Raw genomic sequence first — 17,322 nt, 5'->3', positions numbered from 1 at the left:
GTGTCGAGTCAATGTACCCCAACTCGCACACCTATAACGTGAAGTTGGAAGTACATTGGCTCGACAGTTTTGTCCGTCACTGTACAACGTATAGAGCGGAAATATTCCGACCATGTCCAGATGTCACCAGCTGCTAGACCTGTCAAAAATCCAATGAATTATTCTTCATAAAAATTGCCGCTTCTTGACCTGCGCATTCCTCTATATCCATGTCACGACCTCACATCATGCCCTACTGACGCCGGCGAGCCTAAAAAACTCAGCGCGCGTCGCGGAATTCGTCGCAAAACAGCCAAGGAAGCAGCTGGTAATGGTGCTTGTGCCCGTCTTCTCAACGCCGCGCATTGCCATGCATAAATGACTCGCCTCCATCACCACCGCAACGCCCTGCGGCTTGACAATGTCCATGATGGCCTGGGCCACTTGCCTGGTGAGGCGCTCCTGTACCTGCAGCCGCCGGGAGAATACCTCGGCGATGCGCGGGAGCTTGGAGAGCCCGATGACCGTGCCGGACGGGATGTAGCCAATGTGCATCTGAGGACGGTGAGCTTCAGCCAGGAGGGGGATGTATCATGTGGATTGTGGAAAGATTGAACACACCTTTCCGGTGAAGGGCATCATATGGTGCTCGCAGAGACTGTACGTCTCAATGTCTTTGACAATGACCATCCCATCGTGTTCTTCGTGGAAGAGCGCTCCATTGACAATGGTCTCGATATTGGCTTGGTATCCTTGGGTCAAGAATAAAAGCGACTGTATATACCGCGACGGCGTGGCCAGGAGGCCCTCGCGATCGGGGTCCTCGCCTATGCACTTGAAAAATCTCCTCACAAGGCCGCGCATCTCTTCTAGCAGCTCTTCAGCCTGTTCGGGCTCTTCATTAATGCGGCTCCGGGTGCCGTTGCTTAACAGTTTCTGATCGGCGCTTCCGTGGGTGGAATTTGTACTGGGGGTTGCGGATCCCATGGCGCTGTCGCTGGCCTCATCGAGAGGCTGGCTCTTGAGCTCTGCTGCGTTCACTCGCCCCATGATGAATTTGTGGGGGTATGCTTTGTGTGGAATGCTGTGAAGGGAGCAGAAACTTAGAAAGGGGTCGGCAACGCTTCCAACTTATCACTTCTCCGTCGGATCGTCCTGCGCTAGAATGGGCGGGCTGGGGGCTCATATATGTCAGATGTAAATATAGGCCATGGTTACACTACAAAGACTGTCAGACATCCGCCTCAAGTTCTAACTTGGTTGGCCTCCAGCCACCCGACAGCAGAGGAAGGCCAGCCGCAAGGCCATGACGAGGGTAACAATGCGCACGAACAACGCCTCGTCTCGTCTGTAAGGCGCCGACCAGACAATAAGGATGACAAACTCGAGATGGTCGGTATACCGTATATGCAGGAGGCCACCCATATGTGTCGAGCAATGGAAGAGGCTTTATGTGTAACCAGTAATGCAGGAGGCCATCGATACTGCAATGCGAATGGTATCCATTGGTCAAGCTTGTAAAGGCTGCCGCTGGGCTCGAGCTTCTCGGAAGGTAACACGGTGATGATAGGTCGTTGTAATTCTCGCCCTGAAATCAAGGAGGTTATGGTAGTACGTGCGAACATGCCAACGCTGTACCACCATATATCCGCTGACTATAGACCCTCGGAATCGGATAGGGGTCATGATCTACCTCACAGCCCCTGGGCTCCAGTAGTATATCAAACCAAACAAGCCTACATCATCTTCTTTATCGTGTAAGACACACAATTCACAATTTCCCACTGCCACTCTGTGCTTACACAACAAAATGGCCACTCTCAACACCCTCAAGTTGGCGCTCCGGCAGAAGGCCTACGCAACATCGCGCCCGACGCAGCCACTGTCCGACACGCAGCACAGTGCTGGCTTCGACATCCTGCAGAGCTCTGGACGGGCTACGTATCAAGAATTCGTCATCCCTCAGCTATCTTTGCTGTTAACCCCTCTTTTCAACTCGCGCTCCCATGTCTCAGTGCTCGAAATCGGACCCGGCCCGAAAAGCGTCCTTGGATCTCTGCCCAGCGGGCTGAGACACAAGATAAAGAAATACACTGCATTTGAGCCCAACAACTTGTTCGCCACGGGTCTAGAGGAATGGCTTTGCTCACCCTCAGACACAGGGCTCCCGCTACCCTGTCTGGGGAGCCCGCCTGACATTCATCGGACCCCTTTCTCGCCAGACAGCAGCGTATGCACCAGTGGCCGCACTAATGGGAGTAGTGATGGCACCGAGAAGTTCGACGTCGTCCTATTCTGCCACAGCATGTACGGCATGCAGCCCAAACGCAGCTTCATCGAGCGGGCACTGGACATGCTGGTGGAGCCGCCAGAAAGCGGAATGGTGGTGGTATTCCATCGTGACGGGACGCTGCACCTCGACGGCTTAGCGTGCCATCAAACAGCTTCTTTCCCTGCCGGCATCATTGACGTGGCGGACGACGACGACACGCTGAATCGTTTTGCGCCTTTCGTTGCCGGATTCGTCATGCAAGATGTACAGGCCGACAAGTCTGTCCGCGTCGAGTGGCGGAAGGTTTGCCGCGCCTTGGGCCGTCGCGAGGATGCCCATCCAGATCGCTTGCTGTTCAGCGCGCCCAACATCATGGCGGCCTTTACCCGCCATGCGACCGCGTTGCCGGAGCTGGCGGCGCAGGTGCCGTTGATGGCGGAGGAGAACAGGATTAAGAACCGGGAGGCTCGCCTCCACCGATACGCTACGATCGTGAGGCCGACGCAGATTCAACACGTCCAGGACTGTGTTCGTTGGGCGCTGAATCACGGGGTCGGTCTGACCGTCATTGGCGGGGGACATAGCGGCCATTGTGTGTGGCCTCACGTCGTCTCGGTCGACATGAGCGCTTTCGACCAGGTAAACATTGTTGAGGCTGAGGAAGGAGGAGAAGCATTGGGTTTCGGTTCCGGGCCAAGCTCCTTGGTTGTCGCCGGGGCCGGCTGCAAATCGGGCGACGTCGTCCGAAAGGCCATGGCAGCCGGCTTGACGGTGCCCCTGGGCGCTCGCCCCAGCGTAGGCGCGGGACTGTGGCTGCAAGGCGGTATCGGGCACTTGGCTCGACTGTACGGACTCACGTCCGACGCCATCGTCGGTGCCGTGGTGGTCAGCGTCGCTTCAGGCCAGACTCTCTATATCGGTCAGGTACCAAGCCAGTGCAGGCCAGCTGGAGCTGTGCGCCCTGAAAACGAGGACGATTTGTTATGGGCGATAAAAGGCGCCGGGACGAACTTTGGGATCGTGGTCAGCGTTACGTTCAAGGCTTACACGGCTCCAACCTATTCGGTCCGAAACTGGGTTCTTCCACTGGACAACGCCCACGACGCGCGACTGAAACTCGGCGAATTCGATCAACTGGTCGCCAGCGAGCTCCCGCGGAACTGTTCTGCAGATGCATACCTGTATTGGGATACAGGCAAGTTGCATCTTGGCGTGAGCATGTTCGAAGTTTCCGCAACCCCCGAGACAACCAAGACTGAGCCTGTGCCTGCGTCTATTCCCACGGCTACAATTCTGGGGCTGAACAACAATCCCAAGACCGTGGACAGCGTCGGCCTATTCGATTCCGAGATGTACGTATCCGAAATGCATGGCGGACACAGCGGCGGCAAGACATCCTCCTTCAAGCGATGTGTATTCCTGAAACACATTGGAGCCGAGCGCATTGGAGACATCTTGGTGGCAGCCATTGAGACGCGTCCCTCGCCACTCTGCTACCTCCATTTGCTGCAAGGCGGCGGCGCAGTCGGCGACGTAGCTGCCAATGCCACGGCTTTCGGCTGTCGCGACTGGGACTTTGCCTGCGTGATCACCGGTGTTTGGCCCCGCGACAAGGATGGAACGGAGGCGGCACAAAGCGCCATAGGTTGGGTCTATGACATCGCCCGAGACCTGCTGCCGCTGAGCTGCGGAGCTTACGGTGCAGATCTCGGGCCGGATCCCAGAGATGCAGCTTTGGCGGTTCAGGCCTTTGGACCGAACCGGCCGCGGCTGGCCCGTCTCAAACACACCTTCGACCCGCGCAATATATTGGCTTGCGCATGCCCGCTTCCCAAGGCGCCGATGGAACCGCAGCTCATCATTCTCGTCACGGGCGAAAGCGGCGCCGGCAAGGATTATTGTGCGGATGCTTGGGCCTCAGCCATCATCGAATACCCACACAAGAGTCTCAGGGCGCGTGCCGTCAGTATTAGCGATGCGATCAAACGGGAATACGCAACAGCTACCGGCGCCGACCTGGGTCTCCTGCTTTCGGATCGTGCGTATAAGGAGCAACATCGGCCTTCGTTGACCAAGTATTTCCGAGCCATGGTGCAGCAGCGACCTCGATTGCTACAGGAGCAATTCCTAAATGTTGTCTACGGCACGACGGATGTGGATGTGTTACTCATCGCCGGGATGAGAGACGAGGCCCCTGTCGCAACGTATTCGTCGTTATTGCCAGATAGCAGGCTACTCGAAGTCCACGTCCAAGGCAGTGAAGAAGCTCGGGAAGGTCGCCGAGGACACCGTGGGAGAAGCGACAATAAGGACAGCAGCAGCAGTATCAGCAAGGGCAGGCCGACTTTGGCATCTTTGGACTACCGCCCGAGTTTCGTCTTTGCCAATGATTTGCCTGGGAACGAACCGGCAAGAATGTTTGCCGAGCGACACCTGTTTCCCTTCTTCCACGAGGACTTGCAACAGCTTGCTGATATGGTCCGGCCTGTGCCCGACTTCCCGCAGCCAGGAGTCCAATTTCGCCACGTGCTCAATATTTCTCAGCAGCCAGGTGGGTTGGCCTTGTGCTCGTCGCTGCTTCAGACTCATTTCACCGGAGACTGGTCCAGCATCAATGCGTTGGTGTGCTGCGAAACCGGCGGCTTTGTTTTCGCATCTGTATTGGCCCTGCGAGTTGGTGTGCCCTTGGTGCTGGTTCGCGATGCCGGTAAACTTCCCCCACCCACCATTTCTGTTGTCAAGCGGCCATCAAACATCTCGTCCTTGGCGCCCATCGATGAGAGAGAGAAGCGGGTCGAGATGGAGCGGGATGCTGTGCCGCGTGGTTCGTCAGTAGTGGTGTTGGACGATGTGCTTGCTACAGGGGAGACACTTTGTGCGGTGCTTCAGCTGTTGTGTATGGCTGGCATTGACCCCGCGGACGTCAGCATCATGGTCGTGGCCGAGTTCCCGGTTCACCGTGGCCGGGAACTGCTGCGCCAGCGCGGATTTGGTAGAACCCATATCCAAAGCCTTCTAGTCTTCGGAGGTGCTTAGGGTGGAGCTGCAGCCACGGCCCGTGGCCTACGACGAGTTGCTTTTGGGTCCGGCCATTCCGTTGAGGGATTTCACCGCGCTGATGACAGGTAGCAATAACGGGGGGTCTCTACTGTTGGTAGTCAAGGCGTCAGGACGAGCTGCAGCCTGCACTGTTGTCAACCCTTGAACTCTTGGTAACAACGGAACCACCTCGGTCAATATGTTCTTGTGCCGTAGAAGCCTCTCGGTCGCCACCTCAAAGTCTTTTGTCGGTCAGGCATCCGAGCCTCATGGCCCTAACTTCTGTGCAGTGTGTGATTCGATGTTCATGTCAGCCATGTCGTCTGTTTCACTCTGATGTCTTCAAATTCCGACTGATACATCACATATGGTCCAAGACAGGTTGTGTAGAAACAGAGAATATCAGTTGCTCCGTTCCCTGGGTAGTTCCAAGGCTACACGCATCGTCGTCCCGTGCAGGCACAATGTTGGTCACGCCCCGTTTCCAGGGCAGCCTGCTGGAGACGGGAGAGTCGCAAGTGGTATGATTCGAGGGAAGGGGCCCATTTGAACTGGCGATTGAGAGATTGGTCTAACCACGCATTGGTGTTCGTGTCCCGAAAGACGCCCCAGTGCGCCGATGGACAGGAAGATATTTCTAGTGGCGTGAACAACGGGAGCTCCATGTCTCGGACTTTTTCGGCAGGGGAAACAGTCCTGTTCGACTTTGGATGTTTGGATCCCCGGCCGTTGAGTCGCTCTGGTGTTCAACGTCGCATAGGAGACAGTTGTGTGGAAAACGTTGGCATGTTGGCTAGAAATGGGATGGATATTTAGGAAGGAGGATTGGAGTCCGGACAACAGGTCTGTTATAATTTAGGGGTGCGGTTCAATGCCCCGCTTCCGACCAGGTCACCTGACTAATAATGTTGGAAGAGTTCTATGTGTTTCATAGAGTAAGGTATATAAGGGCCCATTTGCGTGCATCAGTCATCGACCAGCCTCCGAGCCCACTCGGGGAGCAGTACAGCGCCGTTGGTCTAGTGGTATGATTCTCGCTTAGGGTCACACCCGAAGCATTGCTTGCGAGAGGTCCCGGGTTCAATCCCCGGATGGCGCCCACGTCATCTTTTTTTGGCTTTTCTTTTTCTTTTTTTCTTTTGTTGGTCTCTTTCTTGGCCTTTCTTTCCCCTTTTTACTCCTCGCCATATCTATCAACAACAACCTTAGTTCTTTTCCCCCTTTACTCCGTATTAACCTACCCCCTTCCACCTTTCCCCCTCCTTTTTTTTCTGGCCCTGACTAGTAAATCCCTCTATTGCGACCGTCCATTAGATATCACTCTAATCATGGCCGAACAGCTCATAGAGCTGGACGAAGCCGTGTCAGCGCTCCTGGCTTTTGTCTTCTCTGGCGCCATCGGGTCTCCAAAGGAAAAAGGTGTGTGTTATGCATTGGTTAAAACGACGCCTACGGAATTCTCCTGGTCGGTGGCATTGGAAGATATCGACGGACCCGCTCTGCCTATTGACCGGTACTGGATCCAAATCGACAGGCGGTCGAAGGAAATATCCTCTCCACAACGTATCATGATCTCGGAAGCAGACTTGTCGGAGGCAATTCTCTCGGCCACGGGTCAGCACCTTGCCTCGTCGACTAGATTCACCGACGGTGCATTGAGCATCTCGTACAAGGTCACTGTACGGGAGGATCCGGATATCGCCTACGTGGTCCAGCTGCGCCACCATGGCAATGTAGCGTCTATGGACTCGTTGATGACATTGGTTTCGAGAACGGTCGAGCCTCACATCTTACCAGTGCCTCCCGTGTATCCGATACCCGGAGAAAAGAGACGGCAAGAGGTCACAGGTATGGGAAGGCAGATAACGCGACTGATACCGGGCGTTGTAGCTTCAGAGACATATCCTCACCTATCCCACGACGAGAAGCTCATTTTTGTACGAAGAATGGCTCTCGCATTCCAAGCTTGTTGGAGTCTCCCTCTCCCGGAGCCTCGGCTGATCGGCGAGCTGATCGCCACTGACGTCGGCGGCGAGGTCATTCTCAGCGTCAAGCCCGACCGACATCACGGTCTGGGCGGCCCTTTTTCCTCCGTGCGTGAGTATCTCCGAGCCTACATCAAGTCGTCGCTTGTCGCCCTGGAGAAGCAGGAAGGTATCGAGGAATATAAGGAGAGATTTCTTGAGCAAATCAGGGACTTGGTTCATAACCGCTTGCGCAACATTCCAGCCATCGTTGAGGACATCCCCATCGTCGCGATGCACTCTGACATGGGACCCCATAATATAATCGTTTCTCGCCGTACACCCATCGACATAGAGGCCATTATTGACTGGGAATTTGTCGCCAGTGCGCCGTTCGCGTCACTCCACCGGATCATCGAAATGTTTTTCCGCGAGCCGGCTTCTAATGGGTTTGGTCCCGAGTACGACCGTGCCGGTGAACTCCGTGAGGCATTCTGGAATACTATTCCTGACTGGAAGATTTGGGCCGAGAATGAGGCTACCCAAGTATTCTTAGAGTGGTTTAGATTCGGCTTGTTCATGAAGCCGGAGTGGCGGCCGCAAGACCTCTCTGAAAGCGAAGCTCGGGAGTTCTGGGAAGAAAATATTCGGGTTGTTAATGGTATGTTGCAAAAGTATCCGGAATAGGTTAATTGTCAGTCATGTAACTGGTTCATTGGCGATCAACGTGCCGCAAATCATCTTTAGACTTCAATTGAGGTGGTATTTCCCATGGGCAGCTACAGTTAGTGAGGGTTCTGCTGCAGTTGGGGTTGGTCTCTTACACCCTCTTGTTGTGATCACCGATGGCCGTATCCTCTCCCAAGGGGCCATTAGCTAGTTTCAAGTAACCGTTCCTGCGACAGCTTCCTTCATTTCTCACTATACATCTATACAATAATATATTCCTTCTTCCAATATCAGGGATATGAATCGTCACAACGTACAAAAGCTCGGTCGAGGGAGTTGGCATCGAGTTCAGCCTCGCTAACATGCCGCCCCCTTACGGGAAGTGACGGAGGAAAGCAACTTAACTTTTCACCTTTGATAAGACCATAGGTCATAAAACAGCCTCTATCTACATACAAGACGATAGATAGCACACGGGGTATATGCTGGATTCTACCACAAACTTACGCCAAGGACTCCGTGCAGATTCTACTTCTCCGTTTTCTATCCAAATGTCCCGAGACCCCACGCTTACATCTTGAACTCCCACCGCTTCGCAAGCCAGCGAAGGACATACACGAGGCCGATCAGCAGGGGCACCTCGATAAGAGGGCCCACAGTCGAGGCAAGGGCCTGCTGACTATCCGGGCCGTAGATGGCGACAGCCACAGCGATGGCCAGCTCAAAGTTGTTGCTCGCGGCCGTGAAGCTCTGGGTCGCACAGAGCGAATAGCTGAAACCGAAGCGCCGGGCCAACCAGAGCGTGAAAAAGAAGATGACGGTGAAGTAGACGATCAGCGGGGCCGCGGCGCGGACCACGTCGACGATCTGCTGCACGACCTGCCGACCCTGCGACGCGAACAGGACCAGGATGGTGTAGAGCAGGCCGACCAGCGACCAAGGCGAGAGGAAGCGGATGAAGACCTTGTCGAACCACTCGGGGCCCGCGAGCCGACGGACCACGAATCGGGTGACGATGGCTGCGCCGAGGGGGATGCCCAGGAAGACGGCGACGCTGGTGGCGACGACCGAGTACGACACCGTGGTGGCGGTCGAGGAGCCGCTGATGACGTTGAGGAAGAAGACGGCCATGGGGGCGTAGAGGACCATTTGCACGAGGGAGTTGAGGGCGACGAGAATGGCGCAGTATTCGGCGTCACCGCCCGAGAGGCTGTTCCAGATCAGGACCTATTGTTGTGTTCGGACTCTGTATTAGTTTTCCTGGAATTTTCGAAAGCCCGGCGGATAGATAGTTTGAACATACCATGGCAATGCACCTCGCCAGACCAACGAGGATAAGACCTTCCCGTAGTCCCTCTTCATCCGGGAGAAACGCCCAGGCTAGGCCAAGCTGATGACGGCACCCAAGTCAGCACAGGAGGACTCGTGAAGGCCCCGTCGCCGACAAAACTCACCATGAAAAAGGGAGCGACGATCCAATTGATGACGGCGCTGAAGAGCATCTGCCTCCAAATCTCGCGCTCCGCAAATACCTTGTGCAGCGTTTCGTAGCGCACTTTGCAGAGAATGGGGTACATCATGACGAGTAAACCGACGGCTGAGGATCACAAGAGTCAGTGATCCATCTTTTTTTTTTTCACGTGCATCTTTTCTTTCTTTATTTCAATGACCTCAGGGAGGAAACATAAAACATACCGATAGGAACCGAGACGTCGACAAACTTGCCCTTCTGCAAGGCGGGCCCGACACTCGGAACAAAGTTGCCGAGGATGATGCCGACGGCCATGGCGATGAAGATCCAGAGGCCGAGCCACCGCTCCAGCCAACCCATGGCCTTGAAGGCTGATGTCTTGCCATTGAGAAAATCGTTCTCGGTCTGGAGTTCGGTGGCCTGCTGCTCTAAATCTGCCAGGCTCGAGTCGCCTGGGGTGTTGTTTTCAGACTTGACGCCGTCGAGATTCCGGACGTCGCTGGCCGTTTCTGGCCGCGTCGGCGCAGCGCCCGGGTCTTTCGGGTCTTGAGACATCGTCTTCTCCATGATGGGTTTGGAGTCGCTCGGGTTGAGTCGTCCGGTGTGCCAGGCTTCAGCGTGGTATGTAATGTGAATTTGTGACGATGACTCTAGGTCTGGCTTGGGCGAACGTGAAGTGTTGAGTGGAAAGTGGGAGATGGAATCGAGGCCACGATGAAGGTTATATAAGTTTCGTTCGAGAAGGAAAAGCAAACGGGACAAGAAAAGAAAAGACGCGGCTAGAGGGTTCCTTGGTCCCAATTCCTCTTCGTGTATCCGTTTGCGACTGTTGACTGAGCGGCTGAAGGTTGAATCTTCGCCTCGCCGTGATTATCCCAGTGAAATCTTGACTGCCACATTGATCTTGACCAATAATGTCGGAGGAGTGACATACGCCCATTGAGCACAGGGCGATTTTGAAAGTGACAGCGGCATTGTATCCACCAATCAGATGCGGGCAGTGACAGACCGAGTCGTTGCTGGGTGGCTCACAGACCACCTAGGTACATGTACATTGCTGACCGCAGAAACACATGGCAAACCCAGTTGCCAGTATGGTTTCTCGACACCGGGACAGCACGTGCACTACCTGGTATCGAGGATTGTCCGTCGACCCAAGTACCAGCCGATACAATCGATACTTGACATAGTTTTGCACCTGCTTGCCATGAGAGTAGTTGGTTCAAATGGCGCATCGAACGAGTTGGGGGAGAGGATCCATCCATAAATCGAACAAGAACAAAATTATCAAAAATATATGATGGGTGCTGTGGCTTTGGCAATTGTCGACCAGCACTGGTACAACCAGTACAACCGCACATCAGCGCCGTTGGTCTAGTGGTATGATTCTCGCTTAGGGTAACACCCAAAAGCACAGCTTGCGAGAGGTCCCGGGTTCAATCCCCGGATGGCGCCCAATCTTTTTGCTTTTTTGGTCTTTGGTTCTTTTTTTCTTTTTTTTTTTTTTTTGTCTTTCTTCTCGTCTTTTTTTTTTCCTTCGTCTCTGCCCTTCCAAAAGAAAGCTCGATTCTTGTTTCCTATCAATGTCGGGAACGAGAGGTTCTGCCACCATTCGCAGAAGCTAGACGTTGTCCCGCCAAAGTCATGAAACGCAGAACAACGCCGCCGTAGGTTACAGACGTTTGGTTCCCCGGCACTCAGTGCCAAAAGATGGCTTAGTTTACGTGGTCCTATTGGTAAAATTTGAGGGGTTGAGGCGAGGCTCAAATGGCAATAAGGTGAATTCATGACGGCCACTGGCGCATTGCTTCTGCTTGTAAGAAGATAGGCCGAAGACCGACCGGCGACCGAGTTGCAAGATTGTCCTGTGCGGCCCGCTTGGGGATCCGACGTATCATCATGAAATATTTACTATCGTACGTAGGTGATTGATTGTAGGCTTTTCAGAAAGCGGAAAGTGATCGACCCTAGTTGGCTGTTCAAGCAGGAAAAAGCCTTGCCTCGGCGGGTGGACACAATGAATTATCATGTAGTGTAGACGAAGGTGTTTACTTCCAAGCTTGCTTCGGTCAAAGACGTGTCATCGATTACGAAGTATAGTCGAGCACATGACTTCATTGTATAGACGCCCCTGAAATTGGGATGTGTCAAAGAGATAAACACGTGGCTGGAGTAAACGAGATGCATTTTCTCCGATACTACTTAATCGCCGCCTATATTAGGAGGTGCCTGGTTGTTGGGAGTCTTATAGATGTCCGTCTGATGTCGCCTGTCTTGTAATACCACCGCGGAGCGCTGCCGCCGAGCAACGACGACCAGAAGCGTAAGCTGAATTAACCAATGCAATAACACGCCAGTCGAACCTTTTCAAAAATACTGCCCGGTTTCTGGTTATCGTTTATATATTCGTACAACGTATGCATATGCGCACGGGAATATTAATCTGAAGCCTGAATCATGGACCTGTTATGTATTACCCCATGATTTCGATCGATGTTTTGCATAATGGCGGCGTTGTATATTATTGTCCGCTCGATTGTCCGGTTCCGATTAGTATACGATACGCGAGAGGCCGTGGTACGCGTAAGCCGGGCAGTAATAATTCCGGGGGCAAGCCGGGCTTTTGCTGTGGCGGAGAGCGGAAGCTATATAAGCCACCTATGCCTACCATGTAAAGTAGAAAGAGAAAGAGACTTGAAAAGCAAGTGCATGCAGAGTGAAGTGAAGAAGTGAAGAAGAGGGGGACAAAGAGAGGCCATTTCTCTCGACCGCTCAATTCAGGCGAACCGTCGCGTGCACGGATGAGGGAACCGCGGTTTGTGAAATTGGTGGTAGGTGGAGGCGCGGCAGCCGCATAATTAGGCTAGATTCGGCGTTCTGCCCAAGCCCAAGTAGTGTACAGAGACTCGGCACAAATTCGGAAATTGTCCACAGTTTTTTACTTTGAAACTTCTGCCGCCTTACTAGTCCATCCCGTATAGACCAACAAAAGTCTCGAAACACAGTAACCTCTTTCCCTTGCCGGGACTCTTGTTTTAGTGACCGTGGTTCCTGAAAGAGAGCTGGGGGACCCCGGCCGGCAGAGATCCCGACTCGGTGACCCAGGGCGAAAGCCACAAAACCACGAAGAAGCTTCCGTCCCCTAAGGCCACCGACACGTTGTACATCTACCCGTACCCATTAGCGGAGCCCCCCTTCGCCGGCTCGTCCGACCCGGGGAAGGTAGGGCCTAGATTGGCTTGATTTCACATTTTCTCGAGCATTTCACCTCCCTGCCTGTCTTGCCCCGTTATTTTAACCTAAAACACGATCATGTTGATACCCGCGTGGGGGTGGTGGGTTTCTACAAGAGCTCGTGCCTCGAGGGTCGGCAGTTCACCATCGTACTTCCATTTGGCTTCTTTTTTCCTTCCTCGACTCAATGATCCTAGAGCAGGAGGCCGAGGTTGTACGTTGTATGTATGTACTTACTCCATGTTTGTATATAGTAGAGATGATGCCTTACAAATGCACGCAGCGCCGCCACTCTAACCAGAGTCTGGTCGAGCATGGTCGCCATGGACTGATTTCACCGCTTTCTCTGGTCGTTGGCTGACCTACGCAGTACGTACCTATGTACACCATTTGACTGGCCGGGCCGTGACGTGACACGTGACAGGGCAAGTAGGTATGTAAGTACCATGGAAGCCTCCATCGTCGTTCCGGACGCCGGAAGAGGCAACGCCGGAACGTCAACTTCCTAAATGAGAAGGTTGAAAGAAATCACTCAAACAGAGCAACAAAGAAGAGAGACGAAACGAAATGTCCTGTGGGACGATGGTTAACGAGAGATGGTATGATATCACAGAAGACGAGACGCGAAGCAAGAACAATGACGATGAAAAAGAAAAAAAGAAAAAAAAAAAACAAAGAAAAACCTTGAAACTTGAAGCATACAATCTCGATGCTGTCGTCGAGCCACAACGGTATGATATCATTTTGGCAGGAATCACGAAATTGCGTCTCCGAAAGTGTGGATGGGGCAAATCTATTCAATGCCAGGTTGAGGAGTTTCATTTCCCTGCCGTTCGGCGCTGGCCGGTGGCCTGCAGGACGCGCTGCTATCATACAACGTATGTGCGTTGTATGTGCAGCACGGCAGCTTACAACGTACTTACGTTTACGTCAAGGCGGTCACCCTTCCGCGGTGGCCCCAGAGTCGAACATCGAAGGGCCGATTATCCAAATTAAACCCCAGATTCCAAGGCAGGGTATCTCCACGCAACGGTACAACGTACGTGGGGGGCTGTCCGTGGAGAATATCAGCTTCGCCCGCTGCAGAGAGGCCGAACGAGGCCCCAACACCAAGCTTTGCACTCTCGGCGTTGATCACCAAATCGGAATCATCGGGTTGACAAGGCTCGCCCTGTCGATCTCGGCGCCGAGTGGTGAGGTCCGAGCAGTTGAAATACGTCAGTGAACAGCGCACAGCACACATTCTCGCTAAACTTTGCGGGCCTTTCACACAATGACGAGTCCAAGAGGTCGAGAATGAGGACAATTTGAAACGAAGCATTGGTGAACAAGATTTAGAAAAAGAAGAGGCGAGAAAAAGCACGGGGAAAAAGAGGAGGAGAAGAAGAAAAAGAAAAAGTGGAAGAAGAAGCGCGTCCGAGATAATTAAAGGTCCACTAACCCCAGACGCCGCCGCCGGGAGCCTATTCAGACATGCCGGCACATTGGAATGGGCCATGGTGTACCTTTTCGCGGCTCGTCGATGTGTTCGCAGTGTCGCCACCATATATACGGAAGAACGAGCCGATACGCCGGCGAAAGTCAGCCAGACGTCTCATTTCATCAAAGTCCCTTTATACGGTTCACGATCGTATAGGGTGTGGGGTAGCCTGGCCGGTAGGGCTCAATCTGGCTCCGTTAGCCCTCCCGAGCCCCATGGTCCGCCGTCCACGGTTCACCCCTCCCCCTGACTGTCAGCTGTAAGTCGACGCCTCGTCTGGATATTGCATGCAGAAAAACGCGGCGGAGGGTTTCCCACTTACAACGTACGTGCCTTTCGCATTGTATCATTCTCGGGACGCAACAGTCCATCACCCGCCCCCTGGGCCTGGGGGGGAGGGTGGTCGCGGTCTTGGAACCGGCCTTGCGGGTCATCGTCATCAAACGGGAGGGAGGGACCGGGGGCGTTTTATAACCTCAAGTAGCGCCCATGGACCGTCCCCGGATACTCGCTCGTCTCTGGGATTAACAGTTTAGCACTCCTCGCCTGTTCTCTCCTTTCGCCCTTTTCCCCCTGCGTCGTCTCGACTCTCGACTCGACTCGACTCGACTCGATTCTCGACTGCTCGTGACAACACCTCGAACATGTCCCCTACGTGGTCTGACAGCGAGGCCACCACGCCCGGTGGCCAGAACCGGGACTTTGACGACGCAGAGAAGGGCCTCTACCACAACGCCGACAGCCTACCGGTGCTCCCATCACCCGCGCACCATGGGGACGAGAAGACGCCATCGCATCAGCACTTCGAGAACCGGCCCGGTCACGTCTCGCCCGTGCACGAAGGCATCACCCCGGCCTCCAGCGTGCCCGTGTTGTCGGTCATGTCGCCCTCACACTCGTCGGGATGCGCCACGCCGACCAAACCCCTGGAGCCGAGTCCGCCGGTGAAGAAGCCACAGCGGCCAAAGCCCAAGGTCAGCCGCTGGGTGCGCTTCCGGTTCTGGTACAACACATACCGCCAGTTCTTCACCTTTATCACCTTGCTCAACCTCGTCGGCATCATCATGGCTGCCGTCGGTCGATTCCCCTATGCGGTGAACCACCTCGGCGCTTTGGTTCTGGGTAACCTCCTTTGCGCCATTCTCATGAGAAACGAGCTCTTCCTGCGGTTTCTGTACATGGTCGCCATCTACGGCCTGCGAGGCGTATGTGACCCCCTTTGTTTATTTTTTGTCTTGCCCCTTTTTTCTTTGTCCACTGTCGTCCGAAGCCCATTCCACCGAACTGGAACTAATATATAAACTTCAATCTAGTGGGCTCCGATACGCTTCAAATTGGCAGCGACTTCGATTCTCCAGCACGTCGGAGGTATCCATTCAGGATGCGCAGTTTCCGGCACGGCGTAAGAGAATCACCCTCAAACCCGGACCGGCTCAAGCGAAGACTAACAGGTGATTTCTACAGCTGGCTGATTTACAAAGTCGTCGACATTGCACTGGACAGCTCCGTCCAGCACGAAGCCGTCATTGCCACCGGTGTGATCACGGCGGCCTTTGTCATTGTTTCGGCTCTGAGCGCCTTCCCCTGGGTTCGCAAGTTAGTTCTCCCAACTCGTGGTCCTTCTCGGACCAAAGTAAACAGAGGAACGAAACACTGACACCAGCTTAGCAATCACCACAATACGTTTGAGAGACACCACCGCTTCATCGGGTGGCTAGGCCTGGCGGTACGAAACACTCAACTCCTTGCACTATCCATTCCGAGTTTGGAGGCGGTTCTAACGGCGTCTTAGGCAACTTGGACGTTTGTCATCTTGGGAAACACCTACGATATCAGGACGGGCGAGTGGCGGGCCGACACCTGGGCCATGCTCAACGCCCAGGAGTTGTGGTTTGCCGTGTTCATGACGGTGTTGTAAGTTCTCCGGCGGCATGCATCTGATCCATCCGACTAGTGCTCTTACTAACCTTTCCACGCAGTATCGTCATCCCCTGGTTCACACTTCGGGAGGTTCCCGTTGAAGTTGAAATCGTGGGTCCCTCCATCCCCCTACCCCCTTTTCTCTCTTACATCGGTCTGAATCTAACTGGTTTCTTTTTTCTTTAGCCATCGCCCAAAGTCGCCATTCTCCGTTTCCAGCGCGGCATGCAGCAGGGTCTCCTGGGCCGCATTTCCCGCACCTCGGTGATGGAATACCACGCTTTCGGAATCATCAGCGAGGGCCGGAAATCTGGCTGTCATTACATGATCTGCGGCGTTCAGGGAGACTTTACCAGGGCTCTTGTTGACGACCCGCCCAAGACCGTCTGGACCAGAGAACTGAAGTTCGGTACGCACTACGCACTCTTATTGACATTCCCTTATGATGACCCAGTCGCATCTAACTGTACCCTCTTATAGCTGGTGTTGGCCACGCTTCCGCCATGTTCAAGAGAGGCATCCGCGTCTGCACTGGCACTGGTATCGGCGCAGCGCTATCTACCTGCATCCAGAGCCCGAATTGGTACGTTTCAATCTCATCATTCTCGGTCCAGCTGAGAACCTCTCTAACGCCTTGATAGGTTCCTCATCTGGATAGGCTCCGATCAGGAAAAGACCTTTGGACCTACCATTGCGGGTCTCATTCACAACAACATTGAGCCGGAGAGAATGATCCTCTGGGACACGAAGAAGCGCGGCGGTCGGCCAGATAGCATGCAGCTGCTGAGAGATACGTGGAAGAGCTGGGGGGCCGAGGTTATCTTCATAACGTCCAACAAAATGGGCAACGATGAGATGATGCTCGGTTGTCTTCAAGGTGAGTCCCAAGCACGCATTGGCTCGACAGACATTGGCGGGAACGGTCCAAGCTGACTTTGCCATCACAGAGGGAATGCACGCGTTTGGTACTCTGTGGGATTTCTGATGGACTTGACTGGATCTTGGGTGGCATTGCGTTGCAGCATTTCAGGAGTTTTTCACATATGAATTCGCGCGTCCCGACCGCGAACCACGCAGCATAGAAGGGAAAGTCATGTAGATGGGAGGTTTTTTTCTTCTTCTTTTCATGTCAAGCGGGAGTCTGGGCCGAGTGGGAAGTTTGGGCATTGATGGCATACAAAGCGGCGCGCTCTCTGCGGAGAGAATGAGTTATTGAGTCTTTACGTTGCATGTCATGGGATAGATGATAGTGTACGCTGGTACTGGCTAGTACTGTAGATGATGATGTCTAGCA

At 53.9% G+C, this 17,322-nt stretch overlaps 5 protein-coding genes and 2 non-coding genes across 7 annotated transcripts; 5 read left to right on the top strand and 2 right to left on the bottom strand.

Moving 5' to 3' along the window:
* Window positions 1-225: 225 nt before the first annotated feature.
* Window positions 226-843, bottom strand: ACRALDRAFT_1036197 (uncharacterized protein; the record flags this gene model as incomplete). Its single annotated transcript, XM_071015015.1, has 2 exons — window positions 226-534; window positions 601-843. 2 exons carry the CDS (start codon window positions 841-843, stop codon window positions 226-228), a joined length of 552 nt encoding a protein of 183 aa, XP_070872579.1.
* A 694-nt stretch (window positions 844-1,537) lies between these two features.
* On the top strand, window positions 1,538-5,740 carry ACRALDRAFT_1044157 (uncharacterized protein). The gene has a single exon (XM_071015341.1). The coding sequence runs from the start codon at window positions 1,790-1,792 to the stop codon at window positions 5,285-5,287; it is 3,498 nt and encodes a 1,165-aa protein (XP_070872578.1). The 5' UTR covers window positions 1,538-1,789; the 3' UTR covers window positions 5,288-5,740.
* Window positions 5,741-6,298: 558 nt separating this feature from the next.
* On the top strand, window positions 6,299-6,389 carry ACRALDRAFT_t254. Its single transcript has one exon. It is a non-coding gene; the product is annotated as a tRNA-Pro (tRNA).
* A 229-nt stretch (window positions 6,390-6,618) lies between these two features.
* On the top strand, window positions 6,619-7,941 carry ACRALDRAFT_1035483 (uncharacterized protein; the record flags this gene model as incomplete). The annotated part of the gene is made up of 1 exon (XM_071014998.1): window positions 6,619-7,941. One exon carries the CDS (start codon window positions 6,619-6,621, stop codon window positions 7,939-7,941), a length of 1,323 nt encoding a protein of 440 aa, XP_070872577.1.
* A 552-nt stretch (window positions 7,942-8,493) lies between these two features.
* On the bottom strand, window positions 8,494-9,949 carry ACRALDRAFT_1036227 (uncharacterized protein; the record flags this gene model as incomplete). The annotated part of the gene is made up of 4 exons (XM_071015016.1): window positions 8,494-9,150; window positions 9,227-9,313; window positions 9,378-9,520; window positions 9,619-9,949. The coding sequence occupies 4 exons, from the start codon at window positions 9,947-9,949 to the stop codon at window positions 8,494-8,496; spliced, it is 1,218 nt and encodes a 405-aa protein (XP_070872576.1).
* An 808-nt stretch (window positions 9,950-10,757) lies between these two features.
* Window positions 10,758-10,849, top strand: ACRALDRAFT_t255. The gene has a single exon. It is a non-coding gene; the product is annotated as a tRNA-Pro (tRNA).
* Window positions 10,850-14,989: 4,140 nt separating this feature from the next.
* ACRALDRAFT_1035914 (uncharacterized protein) lies at window positions 14,990-17,013 on the top strand (the record flags this gene model as incomplete). The annotated part of the gene is made up of 10 exons (XM_071015009.1): window positions 14,990-15,313; window positions 15,422-15,510; window positions 15,573-15,704; window positions 15,777-15,834; window positions 15,901-16,022; window positions 16,088-16,139; window positions 16,215-16,437; window positions 16,509-16,611; window positions 16,670-16,905; window positions 16,976-17,013. The coding sequence occupies 10 exons, from the start codon at window positions 14,990-14,992 to the stop codon at window positions 17,011-17,013; spliced, it is 1,377 nt and encodes a 458-aa protein (XP_070872575.1).
* Window positions 17,014-17,322: the final 309 nt, after the last annotated feature.

Source organism: Sodiomyces alcalophilus, assembly GCF_042370955.1.
Source record: "Sodiomyces alcalophilus JCM 7366 unplaced genomic scaffold ACRALscaffold_7, whole genome shotgun sequence".
Classification (NCBI taxonomy): domain Eukaryota; kingdom Fungi; phylum Ascomycota; class Sordariomycetes; order Glomerellales; family Plectosphaerellaceae; genus Sodiomyces; species Sodiomyces alcalophilus.
Note: the sequence above shows the minus strand (reverse complement) of the source record. Positions and strands in the feature narration are given on the sequence as shown.

Excerpts from the sequence above, each read along its gene's own strand:
- ACRALDRAFT_1044157 (XM_071015341.1), top strand. The coding sequence starts at position 1,790 with ATGGCCACTCTCAACACCCTCAAGTTGGCGCTCCGGCAGAAGGCCTAC.